The 23,656-nt window shown below is 33.0% G+C and overlaps 1 protein-coding gene across 6 annotated transcripts in view; it reads right to left on the bottom strand.

The window, feature by feature from the left end:
• The window catches only part of LOC306880242 (polyphosphoinositide phosphatase-like), a 73,086-nt gene that overhangs the window by 11,181 nt on the left and 38,249 nt on the right, over positions 1 to 23,656 (bottom strand). For 3 of the 6 annotated variants that reach the window (XM_079433640.1, XM_079433642.1, XM_079433641.1), the window contains exons 17-22: positions 21,395 to 21,533; positions 17,706 to 17,764; positions 16,122 to 16,269; positions 13,907 to 13,990; positions 10,241 to 10,433; positions 1,985 to 2,079 (exon numbers count right to left, since the gene is read on the bottom strand). In XM_079433640.1, coding sequence (XP_079289766.1) covers positions 1,985 to 2,079; positions 10,241 to 10,433; positions 13,907 to 13,990; positions 16,122 to 16,269; positions 17,706 to 17,764; positions 21,395 to 21,533 — 718 coding nt within the window. Of the gene's footprint in view, positions 1 to 1,984; positions 2,080 to 10,240; positions 10,437 to 13,906; positions 13,991 to 16,121; positions 16,270 to 17,705; positions 17,765 to 21,394; positions 21,534 to 23,656 lie in introns of all 6 variants that reach the window. The other 3 variants (XM_079433637.1, XM_079433638.1, XM_079433639.1) reach the window with 1 other exon arrangement.

Genomic DNA, 23,656 nt, shown 5'->3' with positions numbered 1-23,656 from the left:
CGACAGTTAGCAGAAGCGAAAGAAAGGGGTTTATATCGTTTTAAATATGGATATTTGTGACCCTGGAGCACAAAACCAGATTTAAGTCGCTGGGGTATATTTGTAGCAATAGCCAAAACTGTATGGGTAAAAATTATACATTTTTCTTTTATGCCAAAAATCATTAGGATATTAAGATCATGTTCCATGAAGATATTTAGTGAATTTTCTACCGTAAATATATCAAAACTTCATTATTGATTAGTAATATGCATTGCTAAGAACTTCATTTGAACAACTTTAAAGGAGATTTTAAGATTCCAGATTTTCAAATAGTTGTATCTCAGCCAAATATTGTCCTATCATAACAAACCATACATCAATGGAAAGATTATTTATTCAGCTTTTAGATGATGTATAAATCTCAATTTTGAAAAATTGTCATTTAAGACTGGTTTTGTGGTCCAGGGTCACATTTGTCTTACAAAAACGCATGGATTCGCTAAAGGAGGCCTTTATTCATGCCCCAGAGCCGTGCGAGGCACATTTTATTATGGATGGATGCGCTTTATTTGACTACTTTTGAACAAAAACATCCGCCAATAAAGAGCCAGGACAGTTTTTAATATAACTGCGATTGGATTCGTCTGAAAGAAGAAAGTCACATACACCTAGGATGCATCGAAGGGGAGTAAAACATGGACTAATTTTCATTTCTGGGTGAACTAACCCTTTAACTAAATTTAAAGCCATAAAACACATTTTTGTTACTTGAAATAACTGAAATCAAATAAAACATGAAAAACGTATTTTATTTCAGCTTGTTAATTAAATTATATATATACTATTGTTGTTTTTATTAATATTTTGGATTGAGTTTTTTTATATTTTCTTGCTAAATATTACTATTTGGGTTTAATTTGTTATTTCAGTTTAGTTCAGTTTTAGATTTTATTTATTTCCAGTTTAGTAGTTTTAGTGCTTCATCTTAAACTTTTTTATTTATTTTTATTTTGAGTTTTCATTTAATTTTAAGTTTTTCATTTAATACTTCTATTTTTTTTAATTGACAAAAATGTTTTTAATACATGTACATATATACATACATATATATATATATATATATATATATATATATATATATACACATACATACATTAGAGATATTCGGTCTCTAATTTGTTTTGTTTTTATGTTTTTATTTTATTTTTGACTGAATGCATGTTTGATTTGTTTTACTGATAGTGTTGTAAAGCACTTTGTGACTCCTTGCAGTGAAAGGTGCTATATACATTTTTTTTACTTAATTCAAATTATTAAATGGATGCCACCTTATTGGGACAATAAAGCCCTCCCTACACCTACCTGATACTTTATTTTCAACTTTTTTATTATTTCCTTCATTTTTATTGAAAATAAATGCCTTTTTGATGCGATATGAGATTTGAAAACGGAGAAAAAAGTTTGGTAAAAGGCGGGCTCGAACTGCATGAGCCTTACCATCTACGCCACTGAAATTGATGCTATATGGGCGTCTTTTTGTTGACTAAATCAATCGCAGGTTGGTGGGCGGAGTTACTGTAAATAGCCTTTGCCAACAAGGCGGGCTATTTGCACTTAGTGTAAAGAGACACTCCGTAAAGTTAGAACTTGTTTTGAACTATTTCTTTGTCGTCTGCAGATTGATTTTAAGTGTGTGTGTGTGTGTGTGTGTGGGGGGGGGGGGGGGTCGATTTAAATCGTAAATCTGATTTTTTGTTTTTTTTTTTGGGCCATATCGCCCAGCCCTAATTGATAATAATGAGAAATGCATATTTCAATAAATCAGTATATTAGAATGATTTCTGAAGGATCATGTGACACTGAAGACTGGAGTAATGATGCTGAAAATTCAGCTTTGAAATCACAGGAATAAATGACAGTTTAACAGATATTCACATAGAAGATATCTATTTTAAATTGTAATAATATTTCATAATTTTTACTGTATTTTTGATCTTCTGACCTGTGGTATATGAGGATGTCTTCATCCGGCGGGTTGGCCAGCAGGTTCAGGCCATATGTCTCTCTCACGGGCGGCAGACGCTGCTGAGGCTGATCCTGTAAGGTCACACAGGTCAAAGGGTCAGTGAGGGCAAAGGTCACACACAGATGGCAGACAGAGTTCAGCATATCAGAATGATTTCTGAAGGGTCATGTGACACTGAAGACGGCAGTAATGATGCTGAAAATACAGCTTTGATCACAGAAATAAATGACATTTTAACATATATTCACATAGAAAACATTAAATCATAATAATATTTCAAAATTTTGACAGTATTTTTGATCAAATAAATGCAGTCCTGGTGAGCAGAAGAGACTTAAAAAATCTTATTGTAAAATCTTAAAGGTTATTGTTTAAAGGAAAATATATTGTGCTGTATGTGTTTTAAAGCAGCATAAAGCTGTTTAAGAGTCCGTCCAAACACATCAAACACTGAGAAGTGAACTGAAGGGTCTCCCTTCACTAACGAGCCGCTGTTACGTAACGACTGACGGGTGTTTCCCTCCGGCGGCCCCGCGTCTGCTGTTTTACTCGTATACATACTGATTAAACTCAAGACGTGACTAATGCGACATTTCCCACGCACCAGGGTAATTACAGTATCGCAGGTAATGAGGTTTTCACGCTTAAATATTTCATCAGCTGCGGTCGTTGAGTTTTGCACGCGACGAGCGAAGCCTTACACGTGAGCCGTATGAGAAATGAAGCTCCGCTCGAGAATAACATGAGTGAAAAACGAACGTGACAGAACAAAAACACTCAACAGACAGACTGGAGACTTTAGGCCAGAAGACTCGTGTCGTGGAAAATTGAACACACTTGCTGATTTCAATTCATATTGATATACACTTAAAATGCAATGCAAGTCACTTCAGGATAAAATATCTGCCATGTTTGTAAATGACAATGTAGATTTTTTTATGATTTTATCATCAAGAAATTGGGATATAATTCAGGTCAGATTAATACTCAGACTGTCCAATGCGATATATAAATATTTTTGAAAACATGTTTTTCAAAAAAACTAATAAACAACCTTTTAGAGTAACTTTTTAGATTAGTTTGGTGCTGACATGAGCAAATGGTGTCTAATCGTGTCAAAGCTTCAGGTTAATCTCACAGAAACATGTCCAGGTCATGTTAAAAAATACATACATTTAAATATTTTTTCAGAAAGAAAAGCCAAAAGAAGAAAGCATAAAAAGGGAAAAAATAACAATAGAAAGCTTTTTCCAAAAAACAAAACAAAGAAAGAAATTAAAAAGAAAAAAACAAAACAATAGGACAACATTTAAAAATGTAAAAAAGGAAAAATGGGGAAGAAAAATTTCTCCGCCCCCCCAAAAAAAGAAGAAAAACTATTAAAAGGGATATCCGTCAGTTCTGCTGGCTGCATGTCATGATCACGTGTCACAGCCGTGTCTGTAACTGCTGTTTCCAGATGTTTACTACAGATTTCAGTGCAGGAAACCTTGACTGAATACTCACTTCTGCTCTCCTGACATCTAACAAATCACACACAACACTGCCTTCATACACTCACACATCAACACGTGTGTGTGTGTGTGTGTGTGTGTCCTGCCATGGCAACAGGTCAGTGTGACTGTGACAAACAATCAGAGGACAGAAGCAGATCTGTGTGACGCTTTCATTCAGAATCATTAATATCTCCATCCTTCAGTTTGGACCTTCCTCATTTCATCCACTTGCAAACACCATCATCATACATTATCATATATATATATACACACACACACACACACACACACACACACATATACATACATATATGTACATATATACAGGGCTGGAAATGGAGGGGGGGATTTCGAGGGGGGGACGGCGTTTCATTTCCAACCGGTTAGATTTATTTGAAAATTAAAGTGATTTCTATATTTTATCCATTCAAAAGACTACAAAAGTGATCCCAGCCACTGCGCATCTCCAAGAAAACACAGCGCTGTTTCGATTATGAATGAATCTTTGTTTTTGAACAAATCTAGTGAGTCGATGATTCAATGATCCATTCATAAAGAGAGTCACTTGCTTCATTCCTTAATGAATCAGCCGTTTGAACGAATCGATTAGATGAATGATTCAGTGACAGACAGTGGGAGTTTCATTGTTAAAGTATCAATTTTAATTGTTTAATGTTTCTATATTCAATCTCATAACATTGTTTTTATGTATTAATGCCACCTCTGAGTCTTGTTAAAATCTGTAAATATTCCATATTTGTGCTCTTCTGTTCCGTGCAAAGATTAATTGTTGCTGATTTCAGGTCTTCCTGATTGTATCTTATTATTTTAAATGAATTTATTGTTTAATATTTTTTTTACAAAAAGTTAATAAATCTATTTTTGGCACAACATATAACATACATTTAATAAAGTTAAAAATGGCATTCCAAAGGTTAAAAAAAACACAAGGAGTCACAAAACACCTTATAATAGTACGGTTCATTTCTGTCATTGATCAGAAGGTGTTCCTAATTAATTAATTATTTTATTTAAGTAAAAGCACTAGTGCTCCTGTAAAGAAACGTAAGTGTAGAGTCCTTAAGAATGTAATGTTACCTTTTAAAACTAATTGAAAACGTTATGCAAAGTGTAAACTATTAAATATAATCTACAAATCATGCAATACTGTACCGCTAAATAAGACGTGTTTTGAGGGCTTAGCTAATCAGGCCAATGAGAGACAATCATTCTAATATTTTATGATGTCATTAGTTCATTTCACTAATCAATGTTTTTTTTTATTAAACACAAGAGGTCATTAATAATAATTATATTATAAGATGCACAAATTCAAACACAACGCATCTTTAATATGGGCAGAATTGCAGATGCCTGTCTTAATGTACAAGAAGGTTTAGAGAAAATATGACATATGTTGTTAATAAATGTTTTCATAGATTATAAATGGTTTTATGATTAAATGCATCCAAAAGGTAATCTAAAATGACCATTGTTACCCAAAGTTAGAGTCCCCCCAGTAAATGTTGTCCATTTCCACCACTGCATATATATACACACACACAAATATCAACAATACTATATTTTTAATGTTGCATTTGTTTATTCAACTAATGAATGCATTAGAAACTGCCAAATGTGAAATATGCAATAAATAAAATAAATCTAAAAATGTATAACAAAATATACAAATTACACATGCATATTTTTTTATGTTGCATTTATGTTGTTCATTCACCTGCTGAATGCATTAGAAATGGCCAAATGTAAAACATGCAAAAAAATAAAAATGAAATAAAAGTGAAATAAAAAAACAAAAATAATCTCTCTCTCTCTCTCTATATATATAGGGTACAACAGGGCTAAAGGCCCACCTTAAGAAATAATGTGCTATTCACTGCGCCTAAAATGTATAATTGCTGAAAAAATATATACGTTGTATTGAACATCAATGGAGCAACAGATTTTGTGTGAAAATATATCATTCAAGTTTAAAATCTTATAAATGTATGCGGTGGCAAGGGGGTCTTTTAACCCAGACACGGGGCAAAAGGCATACGGTATTGACAAATACTTCAGCTAAAATTATGTTTTAATAATGTAAAGTTCATACTTGTTAAAAACAATCGCTTTAGCAAAGATTGTACTGTTTTCTGCTTAATTTGAAAAAAAAGAAAAGAAAGTTCAATAAATATAGGCCAACTATCATATAAAATATGTCATATAAAAATAAATATTTTAAAACAGAAATAAAATCATTTTAATAAGAAAAGATTCTGAAAGTATTGAAGGAGATCCAATAATAATTGAAAATATATTTACAGTAGTAACAACAAATGATATTTTATTATCATAATATTTCAATATGATGGTTTCATTCTAAACATGGTGATTATCTCTAATATGGACACTCAACACAATATATTATATTTATAACAACATAATATATGATATTTACCATCTGAATCTAACCATGTCATGTGAACAAATGGAAAAGTCAGCGATCTATTAATTATCATGTTAATTAATGTGTGCCGGGGTGCTTTTTACCCCAAATACCATACTTTTACATATTCTTTTGTGATTTAAAAACTGTTGCTTTAATTATCTTAAACAAAACTGAAAATTATGAAGACCTTTGTCTCAAAATATATGCATTAATTTTAGCAATTCTACAACATTTAAAAAAATATAAAATATTAGATCAAGTAAGCACAGGATCAACTTTGCCCTGCTGCGCGCGATCACGTCAAAGATCAGACAAATAAACGCATGCATGTTGAAAAGCGGATGTTTTGCAAAGTGCTACGCCATGTTTTTGTGCCATCTAGTGGTTTAGATGAAAATAATATGAAAGGCGCCTTTAGCCCCGTTGTGCCCTATATATATTAATGTAGCATTTATGTTATCCATTCATTCATTGCTACATCATTTAAGTCATTTAGTGTTTTTAAACATGCAAAAAAAAACAAATATTTAGTGCCATCTGTTTGACTAAAGCAAAAGATTCACGACAGTAAGACGAGATTTTGATGACATTTTGCAATCAATAAATACTGTTTGTTGTTCTCTATGCATTGCATTATGAGCAACATTGTGTCAGTTAAAGTAATTTGCATGCTACAAATTAGAAAGAAATAAAAGTGTGAAAAGAGTCTTTATCAATGAGACTCACTGACTCTATGCATGCAACAAGGTTTCCTCAGGTAACATTTCTCCAGAATATAAACCCCATTACAGCATGATATGTGTATGGAAGCCTGTTTCCACCACTGAATAAAAAAAATAAAAAAAGGTTATTGATACTTTTTATCTCACAATTTTGACTTTTTTTTTCACAGAATTTTGAGATATAAAGCCAGAATTGCTTGGTAATATCGTGCAATTCTGACTTTTTTTTAATCATATAATTGTGAAATATAAACTCGCAATTGCGAGTTATAAAGTCCAATTTTGAAGAGGAAATTTTTTTTCTCAAAATTGCAAGTTTATATCTCGCAATTCTGACTTTATTTCTCGCAATTCTGACTTAACGCGCAATTTGCATAATTAACTGTCAATATAATTAATGTAGCAAATGTATTAATTATTTATATTAATATTTTCTAATATTAAAAATTGAGGCAAAATATACATATTTTACTTTTTTGAACAACTGTGCCACAATCAGCTGAAATAAAAACTAAATAAATAAAAACTAAACTGTATAAACAACATTAATTTTTTTTAAAATTATGATCCAATCAGCATGTGCCATGATTCCCCCCAAAGTTTAGTAGTTTCTTACTGGTAATGGACTACTTGCACTGAGCCTCGTGACGCACTTCTATTTTGAAATAATACTGCTCCGTTATTTCCGGTTATGTATATTTTCAATGTGCTGTAATCATCTAGTTGACTTAAACGCTTATTAAAATTAGAGTCCGCAGGATGATTTCAAAATCTGGACATTTTGATTTTGATTCTGTACACAGAAATCATCAGAATATACAGTGGCATGCGAAAGTTTGTGAACCCCTCGTAGGATCTGTGAAAATGTGAATAATTTTAAAATAAGAGAGGTCATACAAAATGCATGTTATTTTTTGTTTAGTACTGTCCTGAATAAGATATTTTACATAAAAGATGTTTACATATAATCCACAAGACAAAAAAAAAAATAGCTGAAATGATTAAGATAAATCCCATATCCGGAACGGAGCAGGCATGTTTCAAGTGTTTGTGAGTATATTTCATATTCTTTCGTGCTCCAAACATGAACCAGCACTGTGCTCGCGCACATGTCATGTCTTCTTCAAATGAAATATGCGTGAATAAAGGCGCTGATCCAGCGGTACGTCTGACCATGAACGCGATGACACGACTGATTATTGTGATACACAGCAAACAATGATATAGACCGAAAATCCAAAGAAGAGTAAACAAATGTAACTATGCCTTTATTCTTTCTGTTTTAAAGGGGTCCGATTATGCGTTTTCACTTTTTGAATTTTAGTCAGTGTGTAGTATGTATGTTTGGGCATAAAAAAAATCTACAAAGTTACAAATCTCAAAGTCCACTCCATAGGGAAATATTTTGTTAAAAGAAAAGTCCCTTTTCAAGAACTACAACGAACGGCTCGTTTGGACTACAAAGTTGTTTTCCTGTATTTGTGATATCACAAAGTGGCTCATTAGAATATCATTAAAATAAATCCCGCCTACGGAAATTCTAATGGTTGGCGGTTGGGGAGAACGCTTGGTTGAGCTTTCAGAAAATTTTGGATGTCATTTTCATTTCATCTTGCATATAATGTCTGATAAAGCAGCGTTTGTGAGCGGAGCTCTGCTTTGTGTACAGCGTTACCGGGGAAACCTCGCTCTCTATCACTCCAACAGAGCCTCCTGCTCCCACAAGTTGATATGATTCTTTAGGGTCTTAATGAAAAGTCTATAACATACTTTAATTAAATTTCTCAATGGTAGTGTAAAAAACACCTTTTTTACCATGTCAAAATCAGCTCTGTTTTCAGCACACTATTCTAGTCCATGTTGCTTTAAATGCTAATGAGCTCTGCTGACTCCGCCCCTCTCTTCCGTGGAGTGACGAGCAGACTTTAAACTTCAGCTGTGAAACTGGCTAACTAGCACATTATTAGGAAAGGCGATTTGCAAAGATTCATGAAAACCCACTGTAGACAAAGCTGGATCACTAACGATTTGCGCGAACATAGACGCATTTAGGCAGATCAGGATCGGCGCATTCCCTTCAAAGCGAAAGTAACGTTAATCCTCTGCATCTTCAGAGGCTCAGATGTCTAGTGTCAATCAACTATCGTGGGGGAGGGGCCTGTACAGAACTACGTAATTCTGACAGGAACCTCAGAACAGCCTGATTTCAGAAAGGGGATTTTAAAAAAACCACTGGGTGGATTTTTATCATTATAGGATGGATGTGTACACACTCTTCCAACACACATTTATGTTCAAACAACTTGTAAAGTGAATGGAGGTGCGCTCACTTAGTTGGTTAATAAGATGCATGCATTTGCTCTGGAACAGAGTCATATCGCATCCACATCGCAGGCGTTGCGATTCGAATATTACAACATCTCAAATCACGATTTGATTTCAATTAATCGCTCAGCCCTACTAATGTATATTTATTTATTAGGGATGCACGATATTTATCGGTTTATTAGTGAGATGGGAAGTTTTGAGGCAAGGACTGCATACACCTTGATGTAAAATAATGGGAGAAATATCACAGTTTAAATAAAATACAAATCAGCAAATACTGTGGAACCAAATAGGCTAAATGAGAAACGAATGTTTAAAAAATAAATAAATAAATAGACCTTCCAATATCACCTTAGATAAATGGCAGGTCAACAGGCTTTTCAAAATCCAAAAATATTTTTAAAACAGGCGCTTTTACATTTTTTACATTTACGAACTATGACGTGAATATTGGCCTGAAGACCGGCCCTAGGGACATAAAAAAAGTAGGAGCCCGACTTTAAATTAAATTTAAAATAATAATAATTGGGGGCTAAAAGTGTGTTGTAATGCAAGCATTACTGAACATGTACCGAGTAAAATATTACTGAAAATTGATTAGTAATGCCTTACACTACTGCGTTTCAGAAAAAAGTAATACGTTACTTTAACGCATTACTTTTGTAACGCCTTACTCCCAACACTGCTTAAAGACTATATAACTTTCTCATCCTCATGCACTAAAAACGTTGAATAGATGCATTTCTTTATGCATGAAATGTTGTTAATGTTGTTGTTAATGAGTTGTTAATTGCAGATAAACCATAGTTCTGTCATAATTCTGTTAAACCATTTCTGTTACAAAGTATTGTGTATTCTCCTGGGTGCACAAACTGCAGATTATATGAAAATTATAATATAAAAATATGAGAAGGCCATGAGAAGGACTTAATTATCGGTTATCGGTTAAAATTTTTCATATCATGCATCCCTACTATTTATATAATATTTGTTTAAAAATATCATGTAAAACAGTATGCATTCAAACACCAGTACACTACACTGTTACATTGTGGGATACAGCATCTCATCAAATGTATTCTAGTGCACAAAACATCTGCATACTGTATACAATGTACAAAATATAGAAATAGTAAAAGTAGCATGCTAGTATTCTCTTCTGAAGAGACATATCATTGCTGATTTAGATTTTTTTTGCATGATAATGTTATAAATGAGTTGTGCATGGCAGCTGTACCTCATGCGCGCGGGCGCTGTCGCTTGGCTCGGACAGTTTGATCGGTGTGGAACGCTGAGACACTGTCCCATCTTCCTCACGCTCTTCCTCGGAGTCATCCTCAGAGCTGCTGGAGATCTGCTCCTCGCTGGGAGGAGGAGGAGCGCTGGCCGCCGTCTTCCTCTGCAACACCGCGTCCTCCTTACTGGACTTACTGCTGAGAGACCAGACCAAAGAAACCAGATCAGCATCTCATCCACACACTCATAAAACACTCAGAGTCACTCTGAACAGGAAAAACACTGCAATCAATGGAAACAAATCAACTCTGACCTGCTGAACTACCAGAGCCAGGGTTATATCATTAACTAAAACTAAAACCATAAACACATTTTACATGAATTATATTAACAATTAACTAGATAAAAAAAGTTAGTAGAGACAAACTTTAAGTTGGCTTGAGAAAGACGGACCAGAAAGTTTGAAAGTTTAAAAAAAGTTTAAAGTAGTATTACAAGCTTAAGGCAATACAGTCTGTCAGAGATAGATGGATAGATACAAATAGTCAGATGATAGATAGACAGACAGACAGAAATAGTCGGATGATAGACGGATAAAGTCGGATGATAGACGGATAAAGTCGGATGATAGACGGATAAAGTCGGATGGATAGACGGATAAAGTCGGATGATAGACGGATAAAGTCGGATGATAGACGGATAAAGTCGGATGATAGACGGATAAAGTCGGATGATAGACAGATAAAGTCGGATGATAGACGGATAAAGTTGGATGATAGACGGATAAAGTCGGATGGATAGACGGATAAAGTCGGATGATAGACGGATAAAGTCGGATGATAGACGGATAAAGTCGGATGATAGACGGATAAAGTCGGATGATAGACGGATAAAGTCGGATGAACGGACGGATGGATGGATGGATGGAAATAGTCAGATGATGGATAGATAGATGGATGGATAGATAGATAGAAATTGGATGGATGGATAAAATAGGCTACAACAGGAAAATGTGGCTTATGCATTTTCCTGTAGCTCTCCTCACACAATGTGTGGAAACTCCACTCATTTCTATAGAGTTTGGTGTTAGCATGTTGTGAAGCTACTGATACAGTACTCAACTTGGAAAATGAATATTATATGTACAGTCAAGGTCAAAATTATTGGTAACTACAGTACCCTCCAAAAGTATTGGAGCAGTAAAGACAAAATTGCTCTGTTGGCTGTGGAGTCAAGATATTTACAAATATGATTAAAAGATGAATATGAGACAAAACTACAGAATGTCACATTTTATTATTAGCCGTTTCAACACATAGATGTTTTACCAAATAAAAAGAACAGCACTTTTATAGTTTCATCCCTCTATCTGATGTGAGCATAAGTATTGGAGCAGTTGCCTCACAGGTCTTTCTAAGTGATCAGCTGTGTCCTGTTGCATTAATTCTTCAGATATTAAAAGCAGGGAATGTGTCGTATCAGTTATATCCATTACTTCTGTATTCTGAATCTTGCATTCGATGATGACACACAAACCAGGATGAAGACGAGGGAGCTGACTTTGAGAGAAAAGCAAGCAATTTGGATGCTAAAAGAAAAGAGGAAGTCAGTTAGAGCTCTAGCAAAAACAAAGGGCATGGAGAAATCAAGAGTTTGGAAACCACCAACGACACCAGCAACCAACAACTACCTGATCGGCTGAGAAAACAACAGTAGTTGATGACAGACAGATCATAAAAGCTGTGAAAATGAACCCTAAAAGACGTGTCTGTAAAATCAGCAACAACTTCCAGAAAGCTGGGGTGATGCTCTGACAATCTACTGTCCTCAGGAGACTTTGACACAGAATTACAGATGCTACACAGCAAGATGCAAACCTCTGACCAGCACCAAACATAGAAAGACAAGATTAGAGTTTGCAAAAAAGCACAAAGGTGAGCCAGAAGAGTTTTGGAACTGTGTTTATGGACCGATGAGACAAAGATGAACCTTTATCTAAGTGATGGGAAAGCAAAAATGTGGAGAAACAAAGGGAACTGCAATGATCCCAAGCATACAGACTCATCTGTAAAGCATGGTGGAGGTGGTGTCATGGCATGGGCGTGCATGGCTGTCTCTGGAACAGGCCCTCTCAACTTTACTGATGACTTAATGTATGATGACAGTAGCAGAATGAATTTGGAAGGGTACAAAACCATCTTGCCTACCAATATTCAAGAAAATGCCACCAGATTGATAGGGAAGTGCTTCATATTGCATCAGGACAGTGACCCAAAACACCCTGCCAGTTCAGTCAAGGAATTTATTAAGGGATCTGCAACTAAATAATAGCTTTTAATCTTTTATATCTGCCTTATGTTCAACTGTCCCAATACTTATCACACATCAATGAGTGGGATGAACTCTAAAAGTGCTGTTCTTTTTATTTGGTAAAACATGTATGTGTTGAAACGGCTAATAATAAAATGTGGCATTCTGTAGTTTTGTCTCATATTCATCTTTTAATTATGTTTGCAAATGTCTTGACTCCACAGCCAACAGAGCAATTTTGTCTTTACTGTCCAATACATATGGAGGGCACTGTATATATAGTGCTGTCTGAATTGTTTTTTAATCTAAAATTTGCATTTTTATTAGGGTCCTATGTTTAGGTTTAGTAATTTTACTGTAATGGCAATGTATAGGTCATTTTCAATGCAATTAAAGTGAAAGAACTGAACATAAATATAGGAGCCTCATAAAAATAGTCATTTTAGAAGAAAATTTCAGATGACACTTAGATGCTTTTGCATCTGCACTCTTCATATATATATATATATATATATATATATATATATATATATATATATATATATATATATATATATATATATATATATATATATATATATATATATATATTTTTTTTTTTTTTTTTTTATTAGTTTAGGGCTTTTTTCTTTAAATATAGTTTTTATTAAGGTTTATTGAGCTTTTTGTTTTAATTTAATTTATTTTTCATTTTCATTACGTGACAATAATAAAAAAGCTATCTGAAATAAAATACAACTTTAAAAAAATTTATTTCAGCTAGTCGCCACAAGAACATTTCTCTTTTTCATATAGCTTAAATTTATGTACTAAAATACAGTAAAACTAAAACTGAAATAAAAATTCATATAAAAAAAAAACTAAAACTAATAAAAACGAGGAAAAATACACAACAAAATTACAAAAAATTTAACAGAAATTAAATTTAAAACAATTTAATGAAATAAACTACCGATATTCATACTACATAGAACATACTGTTAAAAGTATATATATATATATACACACACACACACACACACACACACACACACACACATAACCACACACAATAATATATTAAATAACATAAATATAAAATTTAGCATTGAAATATTGTAATATAAAACTTTTATTTGTTGTTTTAGCCACTGGAGATTCTGCAGCTCCAGATTATTGTGTATATGTCTGCATCGTTGTTTTTGAGTTTTCCTGCTGGAAATGAGAAGCTCAGGCCTCAGGCTCTGAATATTCATGATATAAACGCATATCGAAGCACAAATGGTCTTGTTTTCATGAGGTGGAGCTGTGAGCTGATGGTCACACCTGAAGGACAGCAGAGCTAGAATGAACAAACAGATCGGTCTCTCAGACTCACCCCAGCACTGACTTCGCGCTCTCGTCTGGTTTGCGGACGGTGAATGGACTCGGGTCGAGGCCAACCGTCTTCGGCATGAACTCCCTGAAAGACAAGATGAGAGAGAGAAATCATGAGAAGCTTGAATATCCATCTGTATTTGCAAAATATAGAAATATATTGTGTGCACAAACAGTGTTTGAAGATGCTGAAGCTAAACTCTAAAAGCTCTTCACAGCAACATGTCAAATTAAAAGTTTGGTTTAACCTGATGAATTTAATAATAGTAATAATAATAATATTTATTATCTATGTATATATATATATATTTATATTAGGGGTGGCACGGTACACAGATGTAACGGTTCGATACGATTTCGGTACAATAGGGACAAATAAGAAATCTACTATTCTCAGTTTCTTTTCATTTATTTTGAAAAGACAGTAGTGCAAATTACAATTTTTTCCACCTAGATGTGAAAATACTAAATATTATTACATGTTATGTATATAAAATCTGTTTTGTTTTCATTGTGAGTGTACACAAATAAAAGCAGACCTTTATACAGTGATTATTAATAAGACAATAAGTGTTTAAAGTTGATTCTGCTGGTATAAGGAAACAGTTGAAGTGATCGCGCCGGAGCGCGCAAACACAAAAAAAACAAAAACAAAACACATCCATTCCAGCATGGCTAACTTGACAGCGCAGTTGGTACTTTATCAAAATAAAATACAGTGAGCCAAACATCAGCGCACCCGCCTCTGTGTCCCCGTTGGAACGCGACTGAAGTACAAAGCCTATAATTTACATAATAAATAATAGTTTAGCATTCAGATACGTTACATCGCAAATATGGACATATTATGGAATATTTGGATTTGTGACGAATGAGAGAGGTAGGATACACGAGCACAAAGCTCCATGTATACTCCAAAGTATTCTCCTTTGTCAGTCTATGTGAGAGACGCGTTTAGAATCAGCACATGGTCGAGTTGGCTTTGTTTTCAAGTGCGCAACTCATGGTAAAGGCTAGAAGGGATACGGATGACGCTACATGGCATTCGCTGTTCTTCTGCTGGCGGTTATCAAACAGCGTTGCATTACTGCAGGCGCCCCCTTCTGGATTGGGGGTGAATTGCTTGTATTCGTTGTAAGGCCTCATGCACCGAACCGAGATGTCCTTATCGTGACGGTTCGGCACGAATACATGTACCGTGCCACCCCTAACGTATGCATATATATATATATATCTGTGTGTGTATGTATGTGCATTATATATATATATATATATATATATATATATATTGGGGTGTAACGATACGCGTATTTGTATTGAACCGTTCGGTACGAGGCTTTTGGTTCGGTACGCATTACAAACTGAACGATTCGTTGGACTAATCCTATTACTTCTGGAAAATAAAAAAGCTTAAAGTGTGTGAAATATCAGCGCCACTGCTCAACAACGCAGCCCACATGACGTAAGAGGCAGAGTGCTGTAACCTCTCCTTGCTGGGGTGCTTCGAAAGACTATGATAGCCAGAGATATTGTCAAAAACATCACTTACTGGCAATATTAAGAGGATTTGGCATTTCCAATTAATGTAGGCCTGTTACATTCTTATTTTTATTAGGCCTATTATTAATATGAAATTACTTTTATTATTAAATCAAAAGTACAATTAATTTGCCCCGCAATAATAAGGCTAAAGCATAACTGACACGCTGCGAGGATAATATAAGGCTACTTACTCCTCAATTAAAATGTTTTTAAAAAGGTCTTTTAAAACAGGTTTATTAGGCTATACAATAAATTATAGTCCTATAATTAAAATATTAACACTGCAGTCGTCAATAAAAAAAATCAATGAAATAAAAAGCTTTTATTTCAAGCACCGACTTTCAAAAACAACCTGTTTAACATGAAATATGTTTCTTCTCAATTTTTAATAAACACATTAATATTTACTTCAATATTTACATTAATATTTAGTCAAATATTCATTCAATAAAAAATAAATGCATAAAATAATAATTACCTAAATATTTAAATTAAGATTCACTTACATATTCATTCAACTAAATCAATCAATTTAATTATTATTATTACTTAAATTAAAATAATTAATATTTTCTTAAATATATAAACTATTTTTGCCTGTATCAAACGTGAGCACAGCATGACAAAGGCGTGTTGAGAAGTGTGTGTTTGTGTAGGTGTGTGTCGGTGCTGACCTCGCGGAGTTGGTCATAGCGACGCTGAACGTGTCGTCGAACGAGGTGAGTTCATACGGCTTGAAGAACTCTGTGTAGATGTCGATGCTCTCGTCGTATCGGTTCACACGCTTCACCGCCACCTTCCTCCTGTTCTTCTCACACGGAGCTGAAACACACAAACACATGCAGAAAAGCTTTACGATTCAACATGCAGAAGTCCAGTTATAACGTACAGCATGTCTGAGGCTGTAAACAGAAACTTGGAAAAACAAGCTGAAAGGGAAATTAATTCATTCTTAAATTAATAAATTAACATTTTGCTTGTAACATGCATCACATGAATAATTTATGAAAAAGTCAATCCCATATTGCAATGTGATTAGTTCAGTGGGGGAAAAAAATATGAAGTAAAAAAAAAAAAAAAAAAAAAGGACTATTTGTTCCTGATATTTGTGTGTAGAATGTATTTTCATACAGTAAATTCCACTGCATGAATTAAGTCACGGCCTGAACATAAAAAGCGTTATTTGTGTGCCGTACAGAACTGATGCTCATGTGTTCCAAATGAGTCAATTATGACTAATAATTACATTAATATTGAATATATAAATATTTTTGGCTTTAATATTTTAATTTATATTAACTTAAATCATCATTTGCAGAAATAAATAAATAAACAAGCATTTACTTTTTAGATTTACATTTACTTTAATATACATTTATATAATACATACTTAAATGTTTATTCATTATTTTATTTTTAAATAAACATTCACATAAATATTTACTTTAAAATACACTTGAATCTTTATTTTTTTCAATCGTTTAGTTTACTTCAATATTTACTTAAATATTTATTCACATAAACAACTATATATTTACTTTAATACATACTTAAATATGTATTTACTTTTTAAACTGTTTACTATATAAAAAGACAGTATAAGTCATTATAATTATATATATAATTATGTCCCCAATGGATGCAACAAATGCCTCGTTTATAATGGGTTTTATTGTTTTTGTGTCGTCTCATCGGGAAAGGCCATCACAATACAGTGAGGGGCGTAACATTTCCGTCTCATGCTTGAGGTATTCGGCTAATCACAACACACTGGATAGCTGGCCAATCAAAGCACGCCTCGCTTCTCAGAACGATGAGCTTTGTAAAAATCGATACGTTTCAGAAAGGCGGAGCATTGAGGAGCAACAATAATGTACAGTATGTGGAAAATAATGTGATTTTTTAACCTTAAACCATATAAACGCATTGCATTACACCAAATACACAAAATAATGTTCTTTTTAGCAACATCATATGACCCCTTTAATATTCAGTCAAATGAATTAATAATTTACTTTAAGTTGTACATAAATGTTTAAATTAATATTTACTTAAATATGTATTCGTATAAATAAATAAACAGTGATTATAGAGTCTCCGGTGTGTTTCACGTGAGCCGGGTGCGGATCAGTTTCCGCTCAGGAGGCTCCGCTGGATCAGGACTGACTGATATGACGGCTGCTTCAGCTCAGTGTTTGTGGTTAATATGTAAGCTCATATCTCTTTTATCTGTCTTTATGGATGTGTAAAGTGATTACCTTCATCATACGGTAACGGCAGGAACGTCAGCACTCCGTCAGTCCACCAGTGTGTGTAACTGCAGAGAAAAACACAAACACATCAGCATAAATATACATACATATATATACACATACACATACACACATACACAAAATGTTATATTTTAGTTACAACTCGAATTCCGGAAATGTTGGGACCTTTTTTAATTTTGAATAAAATGAAAACAAAGACTTTCAAAATCACATGAGCCAATATTTTATTCACAATAAAACACAGATAACATTACATAAATGTTTAAACTGAGAAATGTTATGCACAAAATGAGCTCATTTCAAATTTGATGCCTGCTACAGGTCTCAAAATATTTGGGACAGGGGCATGTTTACCATGGTGTGGCATTTCCTCTTCTTTTCAAAACAGTTCGAAGACGTCTGGGCATCGAGGTTATGAGTTTCATAAGTTTTGGTGTTGGAATTTGGTCCCATTCTTGCCTGATAAAGGTTTCCAGCTGCTGAAGATTTTGTGGTCGTCTTTGATGTATTTTTCATTTAATGACGCACCAAATGTTCTCTATAGGTGAAAGATCTGGATTGCAGGCAGGCCAATTCAGCACCTGGACTCTTCTACTACGACGCCATGCTGTTGTAATAGCTGCAGTATGTGGTTTTGCATTGTCCTGTTGAAATGCACTTCGTCTGAACGGGAGCATAGGTTGCTCTAAAACCTTTATATACCCTTCAGCATTCATAGTGCCTTCCAAAACAAGCAAGCTGTCCATACCGTATGCACCCCATGACGGCGCTTCTGGACCATGTTCACATATGGCTTCTTTTTTGCATGACAGAACTTTAGTTGGTATCTGCAGATGGCACGGCGGATTGTTTTTACCAACAGTGGTTTCTGGAAGTATTCCTGGGCCCATTTAGCAATGTCAATGACAGAATCATGCCGATGAGTGATGCAGTGTTGTCTGAGGGCCCGAAGACCACGGGCATCCAACAAAGGTCTTCGGCCTTGTCCCTTACGCACAGATTTCTCCAGTTTCTCTGAATCTTTTGATGATGTTATGCACTGTAGATGATGAGATTTGCAAAGCCTTTGCGGAACATTGTTTTTAAAGTATTCCACAATTTTTTCACAGATTGGAAAGCCTCTGCCCATCTTTACTTCTGAGAGAATCTGCCTCTCTAATACATCCCTTTTATGTTACAGACCTGATGTCAATTAACTTAATTAGTAGCTAGATGTTCTACCAGCTGAATCTTTTCAAAATTTCTAGCTTTTTCAGCTCTTTGTTGCCACCGTGCCAACTTTTTTGAGACCTGTAGCAGGCATCAAATTTGAAATGAGATCATTTAGTGGATAGAAGTGTAAAATTTATCCGTTTAAACATTTATGTTCTCAATATTCTATTGTGAATAAAATATCGGCTCATACGATTTGAAAGTCTTTTAGTTTTCATTTTATTCAAATTTAAAAAACGTCCTAACATTTCCGGAATTCGGGTTGTAAATAATCCATCAAATATAGTATATATTTATATATAATTTTTTTTAATTAAACCCAGAGCAAATTCATTTTATTACAACAAATAAAGATTACAGTCAGCCAGCGAATAATACATGTGCATAATAATGTGAATGTTTCAATTGACATATAATATTATATAATACATTATACTGTATAATCTATATACAATATAATATTATATATTTATTATTTTATATTATTATTTTACTAAGGAAACGGAACTTTACAAATGATTTAAGACCTTCAAAATACACTTTTTTCAGATTTTATTATAAAAACCTATATAATTTATATAACTATAAAAAAAATTATATAATAAAGTATTATACTGTATTTATTATATATGATTTAAGATAAATAAATAAATATTAATTACTTAAAATATATATTACATATAATATAAAATAATAAATATATAATAAAAAAGTTGTAATATTATATAATCATATATTGTACATATATAAAATATTTGGTTTCATTAAAATATATGAAATATTTTAATTAAACCCAGCATAAATCAACTTTATATACATGCAAAATACATGCACGCATGCATAAAATTTGAGGGGAAAATGTGTTTAATTTATATTAATATAAAGTCAATGCAAAAGTCTTGATTGAAAAATATAATAATTCATAAAGACTCCGACGTGTCTGTGAGATTCACCCACATGAATGCGCAAACTGTCTGGGTGATCGGTGAACTGAACAGAAATACATGCAAACACGAACATCCTATTTGTCCTGGAACATCAATTGTCATTTCAGAGACTATTTGATGCGACAATTCCCCTAAACGGGTCAGATTCCTCTCATTTCGTTTTGTGTCTGATAATAGTTCTTTGTCACATCGACCTGTGTTTATTATGCAAGCGGCGTCACAAAGCCACGTGCCGGACGGCTGGAGGAAACTAAAGTGGGTCACGGGCCACATTAACGCTTCTTTTACATTACAGCAATAAAAGAATAAACCACAAACGGACAGAAACTGGAAGCTGTAGATGCTAGAAATGAAGTGCTGCGGAAAACCCTTTTGATGTTTTTAAAGGCGATGAAACACCAACCAGTAGCTGTTCATAATGCTGTTTACTAAGGCAAAGACCACTAGTATTAGAGCTTATACTGTACTTAGTTGTGCTATTACTCTTCTAGATGATCTTACTTACATTTTTCACCATGCATTCATGTCACATCATGTTTTCTTATCCTCATAATGCATTCGGTCCATTTTGACCCAGAAGAGATGCATACGAATTTCTAAAATACACAGTTTTTGTAATGCAACGAAACTTTGCAAATGCTTTAAGAGTCTCACAATACACAATTAATTTTTTTCAGATTTGTTGCAATTGTTTTTTAGGAGATATAAACATTTAAAATAACATTTAAATACACACTTTTTGACCCGAGTGTGTATGGAACACCATTAGTGTCAAAAACTTTTATAAAATATATTTAGCATTTTTTTCCACGTCTCTCGCAACTCTTGGAACTGGATATTGTTGATGAACATTAATATGTACGTCTATCGATGAAGCGGTGGAGCATGAAAAAAATTATCACTTTTTTTAACTGAAAGTGAAAGTTAATGCCCGTAAAATTAATTTATTCTGTTTGAAAACTTTTCAGAGTAATATTTATGTTTTGTTAGAAATAAATATGTAGCTTTCATAAATATGGTTTCTACGCAAGCATGAGTTATAAAGTCAAAAGAATTCAACTCTATTCATTCCATTGGGGTTAATGCTGGCAATTCTCAGGTTTCATACAAGGACATATTGAAATAAGATTTATCATCAATATTTTAAATATATATATATATACACATATCAATTTTGCATCAGTTTTTTTGGTGTTGTTCATCTGTATTTGAAATTTTAAAAAATTTGTAAATGCTGAGATAGCATGTGGTAATATTCAAAATCTTGACATTTTTTCAGATTCACTCAATGAGAATTTGCTGATCAGATACAACATGGTTTTAGCTGAAAATATTAAGTTAAGACTTATTCATAAAATAACGAGTCTTTGAAAATAATGTACAAATTTTGAATGCATTATGAGGATTAGGCAAAACATGGTAAATCTGTGTCAGGAGTTTTTTTGCTCATCTGTTGAAGTCTCCGGAGAAAGCACAGCACAGGTTGATATTCAGACAGTATTGAGCGGACAGCACCTGTGCCGCTGGTGTGGGAGGATCATGGTATCGCTGTGGTGAAGGTAGAAATCTGTAGGCAGCTCCCAGAGATGAGGCTTCGACTCCGACGGCTGGTAGACCTGCAGGAACAGGTTTATCGAGTCCTGTCTGTCTGCATCTGAGACACACAAACCATCAGTGTTACTTCTGACAGTTACTCCTCTTTGCCCAATTCTTAGATTAGGATGCATTTTATTCTCTTTATTTTTTATTTTATTTTTTAATTTATCCAAATTTAATTTTAGTACATTCAAGGGGTATACATTTTATCAGTTCATGCATTCACTGGGAATATTAGTTTAATTTACTTTATTTATTTTAGTGTATTGTATTGTATTTGATTTCATTATTTTATTTATTAGAGCAATACGTTTATTTATATTTTATTTTATTGTATTTTATTTAATTGTATGTACTATTATAGATCTATTCTTTTAATTTTGTTTATTTTATGTGATTACATTTATTTTATTATTTATTTCATTTAATTGCATTTATTTATTACATTTAACGTATTCATTTGGCAGTCATTTTACCCAAAGCAAATTTGATTGTATTCAAGGTATACATTTTACCAGTTTCCTGGAAATCAAACCCATGACATTGCCGTTGTTTTACTTTATGAGCTACATTAATATTTGTATTTTATTGAATTATTTATTATATATTTTGTTAATTTAATTTATTTTTATATAATTTTTATTTAATTGTATTTTGTTTAATTTAAATAAATGTTTTACATTATATTTACCCAAATGAATTTTACTATATGCAAGGTACATATTTTATCATTTCATGACCTTACCATTGCTAGTGGCATTTTTACTTCATTAGCTACAAATAATTTTATTTTATTAAATTATTTAAAGTTTTTTTTACCATTTTAATAATTTTTATTTATTTATTTATTATTTACTTTATTTTATTTATTTATAAAATAATTGAACATTATGTAATTAAATATTTTGTAAATATTACTTGTTTTTTTATTTACAGTACTTATTTTTGTCCTTTAATTTTACTTGTATACAGCCAAACTTCAAACACCGTTTTTGTGATGCCAGTAAAAACAAACCACTAAACCTGAAGCTGAGAGAGTCACCTGATCACCAGAGCGAGAGCATGTGAGAGCAATCAAACAATGAAAGAATCATATGCGCAGCAGGGTTTGCCTCTGTTTTCAGCTGCCAGGTCTTTGTTTTTGAGAATATCCACAGGTTAAAGGTGCGATAATCACGAGTGTGTGTTTGAGCGATCGTCCTCTGCATGTGCCGCGGCTCAGCGTAGTTAAGAGTTAATCGACAAGCACTGAGCGCAATTACACTTGTTCCTCGTTATCCTCAAGGCCATTTCAGCATCTTTCTAATTAAATAAAGCTGAGATGAGAACTGAGATGAGCAACATTAATGCACAAACACGTTCATCCACAAAACATCACATGGAAACGCCTGATAGTCCAGCGAATCTCCGGCATGCTCATGAAATAATACATTATAATTGTTTTAGTGCAGGAAACCTTGTACAAAAGATTCAGGAGTAAAATGTTTTATTTTTATTAAAATTTACATTACATTTTTCCATTTGGCAGATATTTTAACAAAAGATTTATGAGCTACATGTAGGGTTATTATAGTTAATAAAGGCATTAAAACATTTTAATTTCTAGAAAGTTTTTTACTAATTTTATTGTATTTAATATTATAATTTAATTTAACTTAATATTATTATTATTATTATTATACAAGAGTATTTTATATTAATTTATAGTTAATTATTTATTTTATTTTAACATTTCCATTACATTTATCCCTTTGGCAGACATGTTAACCAAAGCTTTATGAGCTACAAGACTACTTATATATTTTTTAAATTATTTAATTTATAATTAATTGTATTAGAGTAAGGTAATTTAAGTGCATTATTTTTTATTTAATTTTATAATTTAATTTAATTCGTAATTTTATACTATATTATTTTAATTAAATGTATTATTATTTTCCTTTTACATTTACACCAGATTTATCAATCAGACATTTTAATAAAAAGATTCAGAGGAGTAAAGGTGACTCTCAAGAATATGCCGAGATCTCACTCCGAAACCCAGAAATTAAACATTACATTATACTTTAAAAATAGTCCAAAAAACTAACAAACCGTAATGGTTCTAAAACAGGTTTCTTTTTAATGACAACAATCTTCATGAAAACGTCACAATGCAAAAAAGTTTAATGGTGCTAAAAT

The sequence above is a fragment of the Barbus barbus genome, assembly GCF_936440315.1.
Source record: "Barbus barbus genome assembly, chromosome: 14".
Lineage (NCBI taxonomy): Eukaryota > Metazoa > Chordata > Actinopteri > Cypriniformes > Cyprinidae > Barbus > Barbus barbus.
This window is presented reverse-complemented; position numbering and strand designations above follow the sequence as displayed.